General features: G+C 43.9%; 1 protein-coding gene and 1 long non-coding RNA gene across 10 annotated transcripts in view; one reads left to right on the plus strand and one right to left on the minus strand.

Moving 5' to 3' along the window:
- Positions 1-15983, plus strand: part of SLC23A2 (solute carrier family 23 member 2) — a 142121-nt gene that overhangs the window by 78450 nt on the left and 47688 nt on the right. For 8 of the 9 annotated variants that reach the window (XM_072800163.1, XM_072800161.1, XM_072800166.1 and 5 more), the window contains 3 exons: positions 5042-5140; positions 12876-12992; positions 14963-15120. In XM_072800163.1, coding sequence (XP_072656264.1) covers positions 5042-5140; positions 12876-12992; positions 14963-15120 — 374 coding nt within the window. Of the gene's footprint in view, positions 1-1758; positions 1786-5041; positions 5141-12875; positions 12993-14962; positions 15121-15983 lie in introns of those variants that run through there. The other variant, XM_072800168.1, reaches the window with a different exon arrangement.
- On the minus strand, positions 427-4584 carry LOC140618149 (uncharacterized). The gene is made up of 2 exons (XR_012018353.1): positions 4447-4584; positions 427-822 (listed from the first exon to the last, which is right to left on the minus strand). It is a non-coding gene; the product is annotated as an uncharacterized lncRNA (long non-coding RNA).

A 15983-nucleotide genomic window follows, 5' to 3' on the forward strand; every position in this document is an offset into this window, starting at 1 on the left:
AAAAGCTGCTTGGTTCACAGCTGATGGAGTGATTATACATTATTGGTTTGGCAGAAAAAAATTAAAGCCATCAAGTCTGTTTTCAGATAGTTTTGGGGGAGAAAGGACATCTTGTTCCCAAAAATAATGTTTTTTTTTTTTTTTTTAAATAAACACTAGATCAGTTTCCTAAGATGAAAGATTCCAAGATCCTGTTATCTGCCATGCTATTAATAACACAAAATAAAACCTGCCTTATTATATTTAAGAAGCTTTCCCAGTCATGTTTTATTTCAGTTGAAATAATATTTAGAGATTCAAAAATATGAAGCTTTGATAGTATCAGCAACATTATTTTTATCCTTTTCTCTTAAAGTCAGTGCTTTTCCTGAACAGATTTTAACGTCTAATTTTTAAAAATTTCCCATTGAAAAAACATACAGATCATCAGAATAGCTAATTTAATAGACCAGAGGAAACAGTAAAACCAGTGTTGTTTTTTCAGCAGTGTTTGGTCATTTTCTGCACACACACAGAGTGGAGGCAGCAGGTCAGAGGGCACCCTGGTGGGCATGTCCCCATCTCCTGTCAGCTTTGCTTCTCTGGTGCCAGATCCCCCTCTCCCTTCGGTAGGAACTTGGTTCATCCCCCGCTTGCTCCAGAACACCCCCCTGCCTTCCAGGCTTGTTTCCATTGCCCCAGGATGTTGTTGGAGTGCTGGAGCTAGACATGTTCTCTCTTTGGGGAGGAGTGTGGCACAGGTAAAGGGCAGCAGTGCAACTCTGGAACAGGAAGCTGATGGGGATGGAAGGTGGGCTCTCAGGTCCCCGGGGATGGCTTGACCTGTGAAAATATGTTAGAGATCATGGTTAGGTTATTTAGGTCAATAATATTTATAGTTAAGTAAACATCTCGCACTGGCCTGGTAAAGTAAGTGATTGATTTTTGTGAATCAGACACCTTTGGATTGGCTTACAAATCCAAACTGGCCCTTGTACCAGTTTATTTCTCTGCCCTTCCCTGCACCAGTCTCCTTGGGGACATCCACCCAGGCACCTAGGTAATTGATTTCACAGTAGCCTGGATACTTTCCCACCTGCCGGGCACCTACCCTGAGCAGCTGTGATGCTGTGCTCCCATCTGGGCAGGCTCCGGGACCATTAGGGCCACATCCTTGCTCTCTCCTGAACCAGACTACCTTATCCAGAACACTGTCTTCAGTACCCAGTAGCAGCCTCTGTTCCCATCGCTGTGCCCTTTACTGCACCTCGCCCTTCCACTCTCCCATTGCCATCTGAGTGGCCTGTGCTTGGCGCTGCTCCGTGGCTCCCTGCTAGGGCCTTGTGTCCTGTCAGAATTTCTTAGCCTGACCCCCCACTCCAGGCAGCGCCCTTGGAGGAGGTGCAGGACTGCCTCTTCATTGCCTGGGCACAGCAGGTGCACCAATGGAGTTCATCAAGTGAATATGTGAGCCTTTGCCTGGCCTGGGAAGCATTCGCATCTTTTGGTACTTACCTCCTGGTGAGTGTGTGTATGGAATAAGTCCAAAAAGGCGTGGGAATTAATAAATCCTGACAAAGTCTGCAAAGTTTGGTGCCAGCATATGAATTTTAAAAAGTCATCGAGGTGAAATTTACACAATTTAGCCATTTTAAAGCGAACGATTCAGTGACATTTAACACATTCACAGTGTTGTGCAACCATCACCTCTGCCTAGTTCCAAAATCTTTTCATCACCCTGAAAAGAAGCCCTGCGCCCACGGAGCAGTTGTTCCCTGCGGCGGCTGGCTGTGAATGCAGATGAAGGTGAGTTCTAGCCAGGATAGGACTTTGGATCAGATCTGGGTTTCTTTGATGACTTAGTAACTGAGCATTATTGTTACAAGAGAGTTCATCCTGAGTGTGTGTACGTCTTGGCGTCTCTGTGGGCTGAGCACTGCTGTGCTAGGACTTGGAGCATGGTTCTAATAGTAAGTTAGAGTTTCCTGTTGTGGACCTGAACTTGGCTGGGAAAGTCCATCTTGCTGGCAGCTGGTTTTACGGGCAAACAAATGCCCCAAACCCAGGTAACTTGTGTAAAAAGCTATCACGTGACTTAAAAGGTAGTTCTGGAAATCTTTATCTGTAGTGCCATAAGGAAATACTGCCCTGGTAGAGCTCTCTGGCATATTTTTAAATTAGCCTCACACTTGGGTTATTAACCTGTATGAAAAGTTTAATTTTTCACTGATTTATTAAACTATTAAAAAACAAATGGATTGAAGGGTGTTTGGACCTCCTCAGTTTGAGCTATGCTGCTTATTATTAGATCTTTAGAGTCTATAATTTCTTCACCCTTGTAAAAAGAAGTTGTCCTCATTATAGGAAATTCCCAAAATAGAGAAGGAGAAAAAGGTGAAAATGGCCCCACTGATTAAAGATAACCATGGTTAATATTCTGGTGGACACCTTTTTTATTGTTTGTTTAAAAAAGCAGCATACAAATAACATACAAACACATGCCGATTATGAAAGACCCAGATGTTAGAGGAGGATTGGGAGTGAAAAAATCAAAGGAGTGCCTGTGCCTAGGGCAACCTTCCTATTGTTGGTCTGGGGCCTTTCTGCATTCTTTCCCAAGTGTTCAAACAGGCAGACTGTTAACGATTTTTTTTTAAAAGCATAGTTAGGATAGTTCTAGACTTACTGTTTTATGACTTTTTCAAGAAAAAGTATTTTTTGGGAATTCTTTCCTTACCAGCACATTATTTTTTTCTTTTTTAATGGCTTTTTAGGGATCCCTGGGTGGCGCAGCGGTTTGGCGCCTGCCTTTGGCCCAGGGCGCGATCCTGGAGACCCGGAATCGAGTCCCGCGTCGGGCTCCCGGTGCATGGAGCCTGCTTCTCCCTCTGCCTCTCTCTTTCTCTCTCTCTCTGTGATGTGACTATCATAAATAAATAAAAATTAAAAAAAAAAAAAGGCTTTTTAATCTTTTTCACTTTTTTTTTTTTTTTTAAGATTCTATTTATTTATTCATGAGAGACACAGAGAGGCAGACACAGGCAGAGGGAGAAGCAAGCTCCATGCAGGGAGCCTGAAGTGGGACTTGATCCCAGGACCCCGGGATCATGCCCTGAATCGAAGGCAGACGCTCAACCTGAGCCACCCAGGCATCCCAACATTAATTTTGAAATTATATATTTTGATATCCCATAATCTCACGATATTTGTATTTATTTTTTTTCTCCATTGGTTTAATGTCTTTTTTTTTTTTTTTTTAATGTTTGTTTCCAGGGATTCAGCATTTTAAGTATCAGTCATCAGTTTTTTTTTTTTTTTTTTTATATCCGTCATCAGTCTTGAATGCATATACTATTTGCGTGGATATTCCTGGAAGATAAGTTTCTATGAGTGCAGTTGCTTGATCCAAGAAAATGCCCCTTTTCTTCTGGTCCTAATTACCCTCCACAAGGGGCCGCATATCTCTTAGATAACTCAAGGTAGCTTTCTCCCTACACCCTGGTCAACACTGGATTCACCTTTTAAAATATCCCCCTAATTTATGTTAAAAAAATGAAAATTTCTAAAAATTTCCTTTATAATTTTAGATGAGGTTGAACAGCTTATCATGTGTTTTAGATATTTAAATTTTTTCCTGTGAGTTGTAGACCTCTGTCATTTGCCCGTTTCCTGTGGATTGTTTTATTGATTTGTGGGTGTTCTTTATAAACTATTGATGCCGACCTTTGTGGCTAGACCTTCTTTTAAGCCATCATTCATCTTTTTCTTCTTTTCAGTATATTTTACAATACCAGATTTTAAACTTTTTTTTTAAGATTTATTTATTTATTTATGATAGAGAGAGAGAGAGAGAGAGAGAGAGGCAGGCAGAGACACAGGAGGAGGGAGAAGCAGGCTCCATGCTGGGAGCCCGACGTAGGACTCCATCCCGGGACTCCAGGATCGCGCCCTGGGCCAAAGGCAGGTGCCAAACGTCTGAGCCACCCAGGGATCCCCAGATTTTAAGCTTTTTATGTACTTTGTCAATTTTTCTCTGTACCTTAAAAATGCAGTTGTGCTATTATTCATGCATAGTTATTTTCAGCATTAATTTTTCAAGATGGGTTCCTAGAAATGGAGCCGTTTGGCTAAAGAGTAAAATATTTTAAGATTTTTGCTACAGGCTTCCAGGACCTAAGATGATTCCATGTGCCTCACCAGGGCACGCATAAGGGGTGGTAATCTGCAGGTTCCCAGGGGTTCGCCTCCACTCTTCAGAATGAGTTCTGCTTGGGCAGCCTTGGTGGTGCAGCGGTTTAGCCCTGCCTTCAGCCCGGGGCCTGATCCTGGAGACCTAGGATTGAGTCCCACATCAGGCTCCCTTCATGGAGCCTGCTTCTCCCTCTCTCCCTCTCTCCCCCTTCCCCTCCTCCTCTCTATCTCATAAATAAATAAATCTTTAAAAAAAAAAAAAATTCTGCTCCTTACCTTGAGGGCCCAGAAACTAGATTGTGTCAGTATGAATAGCCCCAGGCCGCCTGTCCAGTGCCACCTGTTAATGCCTGCATGTACCAGGAGGCTAGTTTGTACAGTAACCAGTGATGGGAAATGTCAGCATCTTAGGCGATCAGGATTGCGGAGTTACTGGTGGGGAGGGGGGCGGGCAGATGTGCCACAGCACGGAGTTGTCATCATGTGACTTGGGAGGGATCATGACCAAGGCAGCTCAGGATGCTTCTCCCTCGCTCAGACACAGCTTTGGCACCCAGCCAGGCCTCCTTGGCCTTGGAGGGTGCTGCAGGCCCTGCTCCCCTGGCTTTCTGTGGGTGCTCCAGTTTGGGCCTCCCCTTGTGAGACTCGTGGTATATTTCTCCCCTGTCAGAAGCACACACACAGTTGCTGATGCAGTGCACACGTGCCCAGAATTTCCTTTAAGAAAACTAGAAACTTGGCTGATTTGGTAGGCAAAAAATGCACAGCTTGTGTCTGTTAGAAAAATTACAGAAGGCGTCTGGGGAGAATGTTTCTGTGCAGTGCATGATATACAGTGAAACAGCCTGTAAATGATTTTGTTTCTCGGCAGGTGGTGATAAATGGAGGTGCCACGTCCAGCGGTGAGCAGGACAATGAAGACACTGAGCTCATGGCAATCTACACGACAGAAAATGGCATTGCAGAAAAGGTACCTCCTTGCTCCAGCCTCTCCTGTTTCCCAGGCCCCCTGCAGGGTGTGGCTGTCCTTCCTGGGGGCTTGTGTCTACTCTCCTGAGTGATTGTGTTCTCTTCATGGTGGAAATGGATGAGGAGTAGCAGTGACTAATTTTTTTTTTTTTAATATTTTATTTATTTATTTAGGATAGTCAGAGAGAGAGAGAGGCAGAGACACAGGCAGAGGGAGAAGCAGGCTCCATGCACCGGGAGCCTGACGTGGGATTCGATCCCGGGTCTCCAGGATCGCGCCCTGGGCCAAAGGCAGGCGCCAAACCACTGCGCCACCCAGGGATCCCGCAGTGACTAATTTTTAATTGTCTTGATGGCAATTAAGGTGAGACCTATATAGAAGTCTTTGTTTTTAAAGGCCTCAGCCAGTATGCTGAGGGGGAGGTGGTTCAGAGTTGGAGTCTGGACTCCGGTCTGGGTGCTAATGTGACCCAGATCCCGAGGGAGTTGCTTAAGCTCTCTGGGCATCAGTTGCCTCATCTCCAAAATGGGAGGAAAAAATTGTCAGCATCTGTTCAGTTCTGAGGTTTAAACAAAATAATAACATAGGTAATATTAGTGTTGTGCCTTGTACGTACTCTGTTGCAGTAAATGAGAATAAAGCCAGTAGATAGCTTACGTAGACTGTGATAATGAACAGAATGATGGAAATCGCATGCTGAGGTGGGAGAAGTTTTTTTTTTTTTTTTGCCTCGTCTCCTTGGGGTCAGTTTGTGTGACTTTATTAACAGAGGCCAGGAGAGGCCTGCCCAAGGAGGATCTAGATGCCTTGATTGATATTTTTTTTTTTTTTTTTTTTTACTTTGTATCAATCACTATGCCTATTACATGAAAAGTTTGATTCTAGGGTATTTCTAGATTGCATGGCAGCTCTAAGACTTCTCAATTTCATTTGAGTTTTATTTGATAGACTTTTATTATTTTTTAGAGAGAGAGGAGGGCAGGGCAGAGGGGGAAGGAGAGAGAGAATCTTAGGCAGGCTCCATGATCGATCAGTGTGGAGCCTGACTTGGGGCTCGATCCCATGACCCCAAGTCACCATCTGAGCTGAAATCAAGAGCTGGATGCTTAAAAAATTGGGCTACTAGGCCACTCTTATTTGGTAGACTTTTAAATTTTAAAGCACATTTTATTTTCACTGTGAAAATCTAATTTAATCAGTTTTTGTAATGAAGCATTATATTCTAGAACCACTGTATTGTACTTTTTTTTATAGTAAGCTCTATACCCACTGTGGGCTTGAACTCACAACCCTGAGATCAAGAACTGCATGCTCTACTGACTGAGCCAGCCAGGTGCCCCTGGTTGTACTTTAGTTAATGTGCACTAAATATTCTAGAAACAGACTATTAGAAAGTTGATACATGCAAATATAGTACACAGCTTAGGAATTAGCACCATAAATTTATAGTGTAATCACTAAAACGATAAAGAACAAGGAGACTATATTGAAATTCTGGAACATGTCTGTGTAGTTTCTTTTTTTTTCCATTTTGGCCATCTTGACCAATATTGCTTTTTGGTTGAGGTATTATAAATTTGGTCAACTGATTATAAATTTTATGGAGGCCAATTAGACATGTTGAGATGTTAAAATTCCTGTGGTATTGGATTCTGAGGTGCTCCTCAGAGTGCAAGAATTGAAGTAGCGGCTTTTGACATGTTGACATGTGAGTGCCTACCTCTGCAGCTGAGACACAGCCCACAGAGACGGATCTGGGCAGGGAGCAACCAACTGGCCTCCTTGGGTCTCAGCATCCGAGTGGTATATCTTGTAGTCCACTTCTGAATTCACAGCCTTGTTAGCAGTATCCAATTTATGCATACTGGGTCCTTTATCAGAGTCACCAGAATTTCCAGGGTATAGGCTGTCATGATTTTAGACTTCTATTATCCAGGAAATGATGATCATCTTTTGAAATGAATAGCAAGGAGCATTAACACTCAAGGCTTTTTAACATCTATAGCAGTACTTTTTACTGATGGCTAGTGAACTGTTGTCTCGTTTATGCTAGACACTTACTTACCTGTTTGAAAATCTTTTTCACTGTCTAAACTTTGATACATTAGTATTTCCTTGGATGCTAGTGATATAGGATATCTTCCTGTTTAACTGGCTGATTTTATGAAATGACAAGTTTGGAGAGAAGAGCTACCATGTATTGAATGATGCTAAATGGTCCAGGCTTTGGGCTGTATGATTCAAAGAGCGGGTCACATTTAGCCCTCACCGAAACCCGATTAGAGAGGTGCTACCACTGTCTCTGTTTTAGAGAAAAAGAAAATGAAATTTCTGTCTTCTGTCTTGAATTCATGCAAAGAAAACCTCATGCTGCCCTTTGGGATCTTGCCCTTTTTTTTGTTTTTTTAATTTTATTTGAGATAGAATGAGTGAGAGAGAGAGAGCGAACAAGAGCGAGAGTGCACACACAAGCAGGGGGAGAGGGAAAAACCAGATCTCCATTGCAGGGAGCCTGATGTGGGGCTCAATCCCAGGACCTTGGGATCATGACTTGAGCTGAAGGTGAACATTTAACTGATTGAGCCACCCAGGCACCCCGGGGGTCTTGCTTTTTAGAGGGCATTGAAAGGCTGTCTCTGAACACCTGACTGAATTAACAATGAAACCTTGCAGGAGAGGAGGAGTAGGGGCCAGAGAAGATCATCCCACATATATTCTCCATATTCATGTTTTCTTAATTATAGTGAGCTATTAGTTTTCAAATACTTATTTTATATAAAACTTCTGGTATCTCTTAATACTCTTGAGCTCCTTATGATAAATGCTGGTTAACATGGTGTTAACTGCAAGATACCCATCTTGGAATATACTCAAAGGGATTCATTTCTGAAAGGACCAGAAGGATAATGCCTTGAGTCATGAAACATGAATCTGTAAGATAGCACTGGGACCCACGCCCAGTACATTCTGAACTTGACCCCAGTACTGTTGGGATTCTTCAGTGAGGGATGCTGAGGGAATTGAACTTTGTTTATAGTGAGGGTATTTGGAACAAGGATGAAGTAACTACAAGTAAACGGTTTAGAAATATCAGCATTTTGTTGTTTTACAGATTCCCCACAAAATATGTTTACAGAATCATGTGAAGTAGTTGCAGTGGTATTGGCAAATCACTGTTAATCACAATTTCAGAAAGTCAGTTTCTGGTAATTTCTAAAGAGCAGCCCTGTTTTTCCTGGGAGGCCATGTAGCATGGTGGCAAATGCAGTCTTCGTGTTCAGCTCTTGAGTCACTCACTCAGTCCCTCAGTGTCTCTACCCCCTCATCTGTAAAATGGGGTTATGATAACACGTAACTTCCCAGGGCCCTTGCACAGAGGACAGGAGAGTATAAAATAGCTTGAGGCTTTTAGGAAGCAGAGATTGCCAAAATGCGAAAACAGTCCCAAGTGAACTAGTTCACTTGCATAGTTCAACGTGTACCACTTGAATATCCCACCTGGCTTGGCACTGGGTTCTTTAGCTCCCCATTGTTTCAACAGCTGTCACCAAGTTTGTTAAATAGAAGATCAACTTATTTCCATAATGTTGAAATTTATTTTTTTTAGATTTTTTTTTTTTATTCATAGAGACACACACGGGGCGGGGGGGGGCAGAGACACAGGCAGAGGGAGAAGCAGGCTCCACGCAACAAGCCTGATGTGGGACTTGATCCCGGGTCTCCAGGATCACACCCCTGGCTGCAGGCGGCGCTAACCGCTGCGCCACCGGGGCTGCCCGAAATTTATTTTTAAAGTAAAAGACCTCCTTTAAACTTTCAATCCTTGTGGATTCTCTTTAAAATTAAGATACTAGTAGTTCTTGTAAAAGGTGGTTCTCTTGGAGTAGATTAAACAAGAACACAGCGTAGGTTACTTTTGAAGCTGGGGAGAGAGATGGGGTGGGCATTCCATATTTCCACTTTTATACATGTATGGAAAATTGTGTAATACAAATTTTTTTAAAGATTTTATTTATCCATGAGAGAAACACAGAGGAGCAGAGACACAGGCAGAGGGAGAAGCAGGCTCCATGCAGGGAGCCCGACGTGGGACTTGATCCTGGGTCTCCAGGATCATGCCCTGGGCTAAAGGTGGCGCTAAACCGCTGAGCCATCCGGGCTGCCTTGTGTAATATAAACTTAAGAGAATAATTGAGACATACCTTTTTGTTGCTACTCTTTCATTCTCTGGTATTGATTGTGGCTTTGAAGAAATCAGGCCAGTTTTGTTTTCTTCTTTTTATCAGCACCTTGATCTTTTTGCCTGTATTTTGGATTCTTTATCTTTGATATTCAGTAACTTTACTTAGGTATGTTTTGATGTTGACCATTCTGGGTCAGGATTTTTTGGCACTTGGAGTATTTAGCATTAAAGGTCCAGTTACTCTAGGAAAGCTTTCTTGAATTCTGTCTTTATTTTTTGTTTTAGTCTGTTCTTTTAGTTTTCTTATTTGGGGGCTCCAGTGAGAGATATTTTGAATCTCCTTTGCTTGCCTTCTCTGGCTGTCCTTTATCTCTAATCTTTTTTTCTCTTACATGATTTGATACCCCTCCCCCCCTACTTCCAGCCTGTGACCCTTACTCTGTTTTCTCTTTATGTCTGTTTTCTCTTGTGCTTTTATCACTTCCACTATTTATTCCTTTTTTAAAAAAAATTCTATCCAAATTCTGTCAACATATTCTATTTCGCTTTGCTCTTAAATTTGTTTTAAGGTTTTTTTTTTTCTTTTTTTTTTTTAAGATTTTATTTATTTATTCATGAGAGACACACAGAGAGAGGAGACACAGGCAGAGGGAGAAGCAGGCCCCATGCAGGCAGCCTGAGGTAGGACTCGATTCGGGACTCCAGGATCACGCCCTAGGCTGACAGCGGGTGCTAAACCGCTGAGCCACCCAGGGATCCCATAAGGTTTTTCTTAATACAGTTGATTGTTTTATTGAGTTTTGAAAATGTCCGAGTCTGAGCAACATTGGTGGTATGGTGGTAAGCATGACTGCCTTCCAAAATATCTGAATAGTTTTTCATCAATTCATTGAGTACTTTGTGGGTCTTTTTTTTTTTTTTTTTTTTTTAAGATTTTATTTATTTATTCATGAGAAACACAGGCAGAGGGAGAAGCAGGCTCCATGCAGGGAGCCCGACGTGGGACTCCATCCCGGATCTCCAGGATCAGGCCCTAGGCTCAAGGTGGAACTAAACTGTTGAGCCACCGAGGCTGCTCTTTGTGGGTCTTCTAATTTGCAACCATATCCTTTAGTTTTTGGAATTTTTTCTTTTTGATTAATTCCTATATTGTTTTCCTTGTTCTGTTCTGACTTCTAAAAGCTTATTTCTTTTTAAAAGATTTATTTATTTGAGAGCGAGAGCTTGTGAGAGTTGTGGGGGGCAGTGCAGAGGGAGAGAGAATCTCAAGCAGACTTGGTGCTGAGCACAGAGCCCAACATGGGACATATCCCATGACCCATGAGATCATGACCTGAGCCCAAAGCAAGAGTCAGACGCTCAACTGAGCCACCCTGGCATCACTAGACAAACTCTTAAGAACAGGATATTCCAGGGCATCTGGGATATTCTATCAGAGCACTTGACTCTTGTTTTTGGATTAAATAATGATCTCAGGGCTGTGATTCAGCCCTGTGTCGGGCTCTATGTTCAGCATGGAGTCTGTTTCTTCCCCCCCATCTGCTCCTCCTTGCTCACTCTTCTCTCAAATAAGTAAATAAAACCTTAAAAAACAGAAGAAAACAAGATATTCTAAGAACTCACAGGTTGTCTCCCAATTACCAGGCAAAGACTGGGCCATTTTTTGACGTGTGGGGGCTTGGACAACCCAGACTTGCTGAATTAATCTTTTCTTGCACACCAGTACATAACCACATTTTTCACACGCATGTATTTTCTCTACCATCCCTACAAACAAATTTTTAAAAGGCATATGCAATCCATTTTAAGTCCTTCAGGAATGTAAACCCGCCAATATCCATTGTTTAGAAAGGAAGAAAAAGTTTTCTGAAAGGTCAGCCTCAGTTCTCATTTGGAGTAGCTCAAATGTCAACTTACATCAGACATTTACCTTTAGGCTTTAGAAGGTGAGGCTGTGGGCAGCCCGGGTGGCTCAGCGGTTTAGCACTGCCTTCAGCCCAGGGCGTGATCCCGGAGACCTGGGATCAAGACCCACATCAGGCTCCCTGCGTGGAGCCTGCTTCTCCCTCTGCCTGTGTCTCTGCCTCTCTCTCTCTCTGTGTCTCTCATGAATAAATAAATAAAATCTTAAAAAAAAAAAAGTGAGGCTGAATTGTGTCACTTCTTTTGTTCAAGGTATTTGGCCCCCCAGATCCCCATCTCCGTCTGCACAGGAAGTCTATTGACAAACAGGGAGTCTGTGTCTTTCTGTGGACCATATCCATGGATAAGAGGGCATAAGTGGGGCTGGAGAAGTCAGAATGGTCATCTTTTACTTTTGTTTCCTGTTAGGTTTTTGTTTTTTTTTTTAAGTTACAATAGACTTAAAAAAAAATGTGCCTCTCAGAGTCTGAGAAATTTTTCATAGAGTTTTAGAAGAGTTTTGAAGTTCATAGAGTTTTGAAGAGATGTAGGAGGATTTGAGGTTACCTTGACTTTTCTGTTTAGCTTAGAAGTAATGCAGATATTGGCTGAAAACATCCAGACTATAACCTAAAGTGTTCAGTCTTTGTGAAGATTTTGGCTCAAAAAGCATGCAACACAAAAGTCTGTAGTAATGGTTGGGGAGAGAGAAAGAAAAAAAAACTGTCCCCTAAAGTATAAATACATCTTTAGTCTTTTTTTTTTTTTTTTTTAAAGATTTTATTTACTTATTCATGAGAGACACAGAGAAAGAGGCAGAGACATAGGCAGAGGGAGAAGCAAGCTCCCTGCAGGAAGCCCGATGCAGGACTTGATCCCATGACCTGAGCCAAAGGCAGACGCTCAATCACTGAGCCACCTAGGCATCCTGTTTATTAGTCTGTTTGTTTTTTTAAGATTTTATTTATTTATTCATAGACACAGAGAAAGAGGCAGAGACACAGGGAGAGGGGGAAGCAGGCTCCATGCAGGAAGCCCGATGTGGGACTTGATACCGGGTCTCCAGGATCACACCCCAGGCTGCAGGCAGCACCAAACCGCTGTGCTACCAGGGCTGCCTATTAGTCTGTTTTTAAACAAAATTGGAATCCTCCTGTGTCCTTTTTGAATTTGCTCTTTTCACTCACCATTGTGTCAGAGCATCAGTGCTTTGAATAAGAGGATGTAGGACTTTTTTTTTTTTTTTTTTAAGATAGAGATCTTTCTCCTTGCAGGTATGGGGTGGAGCAGAAAGGGCAAATTAGTGCTCTCTGTTTGAAAGTGCTCAGCATTTTATCACATTTTTTCCTTTGGGGTGCCACTCAAGGACGACTCATGCTAGGGTATTTCTTTGTGGACACCCTTTCCATGTAGGGTGTCCCCAGCAAGCTGGGTGCTCTTGCTGGTAGGTCAGTGACAAGGGATACTGAGCCCCCAAACTCTGAGGACAGATTGTCTAGCTGAGTGTGTTGAGCATTGTATCAGAGGCAGGCAAAGAGAGTGGCCCCCACATTATAAAGTTGTTTTTCAGTAACAGCCGCCTGTACTGAGCTGAGTTCATACTGGTTTTCACTTTTATTAAATAATTCCTTTTCTCCTTGTTGCTCTCAGAGCTCTCTTGCCGAAACCTTGGATAGCACTGGCAGTCTAGACCCCCAGAGATCGGACATGATTTACACCATAGAAGATGTCCCGCCCTGGTACCTGTGCATTTTTCTGGGGTTACAGGTAAGATGGTTCCTTTAGGATGTAACCACCCAGCAGACGTTTGATTTGTCCGAATTCTTTAAAAATTCAGTTTTGATTTTTATTTATTGACGACTTTATTACAAATTATTCTTTTAAGAATGATAACTGGGACTTGCTAGCATTCATTTCATAGTAGTGAAAGGAAGAAAAGAACAGGAGGAAGAGGTTGACCTGGGAATAGAGGAAGGAAAATGTTAAAGGAACAAGCAAGATGAGTGATGCGGCAGGAAGGAGGAAGGACCATGGAGATACAGAAAGAGGAGAGGGAGGGAAGAGAAGTTTTGATCTTCATTCCTATTTCTGCAGTCCAGTCATGGTCAGTTCTTCCATGACACGTGGGTGACACCAAGAAGTGCCATGTTGGCCAGGATGTATGTGGGAGGTTTCAGCCTTATCTGTAAGAGAAGGGAGACATTGCTGTGGTAGAAGCTTCGTCTGCTGTGGATTGCAGTGGGAGCAGAGTGAGTAAGCCAGCAGACAAGGGAGCACCAGGTGGGAGGTGACACAGGCTGACACAGAGCCCATGCATCTTGAGTATTTTCCTCCTCTCTCTCAGTACTTTTTGCCACTTAAGGATTGGAGTGGGGCCTTTGGAGAAGGGCATAAGTTGGGGGCCCCTTTCCCCCGGCCTGTATCTGGTTGGTGGTTTTAGCCTGGACTCTCTTCTGAGGTTTGACTTGACTTCCCTTTCTTCCTTTCTCAAGTTGGAATGGGCTGTTCAACCTGAGGCATTTCAGATGCTGAGAAAATTGGTCCTATTGCCCAGACAGGTGTAGTCACTTGGGGTGGGGCTGTACCTGGAGACCTTTGACGCTTCGGTCCAGTTTCCAATACTCTTCGCACCCCTGCCTGCACCTTGCACACAGGCCTCAAAGCACTTGGTCACCTGGACTGGAAGTTGTCTAATGAAGGAGGACTCAAATAGCCAAAGGAGTGAAGTGGTCTTTAGCTTGGGCTGAGTACCCTGAATCAGGTTCAGGAAACTCACCTTTAGAAATGTTTATATTATAGATGTCTGATAAAGAAGTATTCCCTGGTCAAATGGGATCGGGAAATCTTGCATAAGTCATGCTTTTCTTGATGATATGGAGTCTTCTTAAGCTTGTGAGCAGTTCCCCACATGGAACACCTAATAGTGTTGTATGGTTGAGCATCGGGCTGTAAGTAACCCATTTTGGCAAACATGAGCAGAGATGGGGAACTTGGGAAGGAAGGTAGGAAGTTTGCTGAACAGACAGAAGGAGTGTGACCAGTGAGTGCCAGGGATGTCCCACCAGGGCTGAAAAAGTTGGGGACCAGGCCCCAAAGGAGGAGTCGGGGATGGGTGCTTTCTGGAGGGTTCCCACAGCTACCATACACCCATAATCCTTCTCTGATGGTAAACAATGCCAGACCCTTAAAAAGATGGAAAACACCTTGAGCAATGAAGCATGTGTAACTTTAATCCACAGATCTGAGAGAATAAAAAAAAAAAAGGCCGGTTGATTATCTCAAAAATATAGATGTAGAATTCCACATAAAATATTGACAAATCCTGGAAGAAAAAACTAGTGAGACTAACTAGGGTTTGTTTCAAGAATGGTTCCATGAAATAAAATTCATGTCAACAGATTAAAGGAAAAAGATCTCAGATTTTAGCAATTGATGCTACAAAAGCATCTGAACAAAGCAGATATTCCCAGCCAGAGTTATGTAAATAAAACCTCACCTGTGCAGGCCTGAACTCAGGTGAGCTGAAAGACGGGAAAACATACCAGAAAGGAGAAACACTAAAGAAGAAAGAGGATTTGGCACAGGGTATGCTTGTGTGCCCCAAGCACCAGAGATCCTTCTGGTGGACCATTTAAGAAAAATAATGGTGGGGCGCGGGGTTGGGGTGGGGGCAGTTCAGTTAGAATTAGAGACAAAGAAGGGTTTCCTGTCTTCCTGACCACCTCCTTCATCCACAGCACTACCTGACGTGCTTCAGTGGCACCATCGCCGTGCCCTTTTTGCTGGCTGACGCCATGTGTGTGGGGTATGACCAGTGGGCCACTAGCCAGCTCATCGGGACCATTTTCTTCTGTGTGGGAATTACAACCTTACTGCAGACAACGTTTGGATGCAGGTGAGATTGGGATGCTGAATTGGGATACTGAAGCCCCCTGAGGCATGGAGCCAGGCCACTCACCCAGGGCTGCTCGGAAGGACTGGCTGGAGCTCGCAGGGGGTGTCCTAGTGGCCACTGCCCCCCACCCCCCAACCCTGTGTTGGTTTCCTTGGTGGAGGGATCAGCCTCCCACTCAGGTGTGTAAGCTGGAGACTCAGACTCACTCTCATCTCCTTCCAGATTCCCAGTGGGCAAGTCTCATTCTCTCCAGGATCCCCTTCCTGTCCCCCTTCCTTTAGCTCAGATCTGGAGGTGCTTCACTCATGCCCCATGGTTCTCTCCTCTCTGCTCTGTGGGGACACCATCTCCCCCAGGCAGTCTTGCTAACATTGTGTCTTTCTCTGTGCTGCTGGGCAGCAACCCCACTCTCTGTTCCAAAATCTGACTGTCTGACTGCCCCACCCTGTAGGCTTCTCCCTTGCTGTGTCCCACCATCCCCTGGGTGGGGCCCACCTCTGAGCCCCACACTCACCCTGGGCAGAGTTCCTCCCCGAGCCTGCTGTTGGAACCTGCTGTACTTGTGCTCCCTCAGCAACTGGTAAACCCTGCCTGTCCTCCCACCTTGTCCCTCCTGCTCTGTGAAGCATCCCTGTCTCCCCAAGGCTGCTGTCATGGCCTCCCCTGAATCCCCGCACATACATCTTATGTATAGTCTCCTAGTGTGGCTCTTATGCCACTTTGTCCTTTTTTGTTGTCATGTCTTTTCCCACTGGATTGTGCTCCCCTCATTAGTGCCAGGGCTCTGGCTTGTCCACCTAGATCCGTCCAGGTCTGCCTCCTCCTGCAGGCTTCTCGTTCCTCTCCTTTCTCCTCTTCACCCT

The sequence above is a fragment of the Canis lupus genome, chromosome 26 (assembly GCF_048164855.1).
Source record: "Canis lupus baileyi chromosome 26, mCanLup2.hap1, whole genome shotgun sequence".
NCBI lineage: Eukaryota > Metazoa > Chordata > Mammalia > Carnivora > Canidae > Canis > Canis lupus.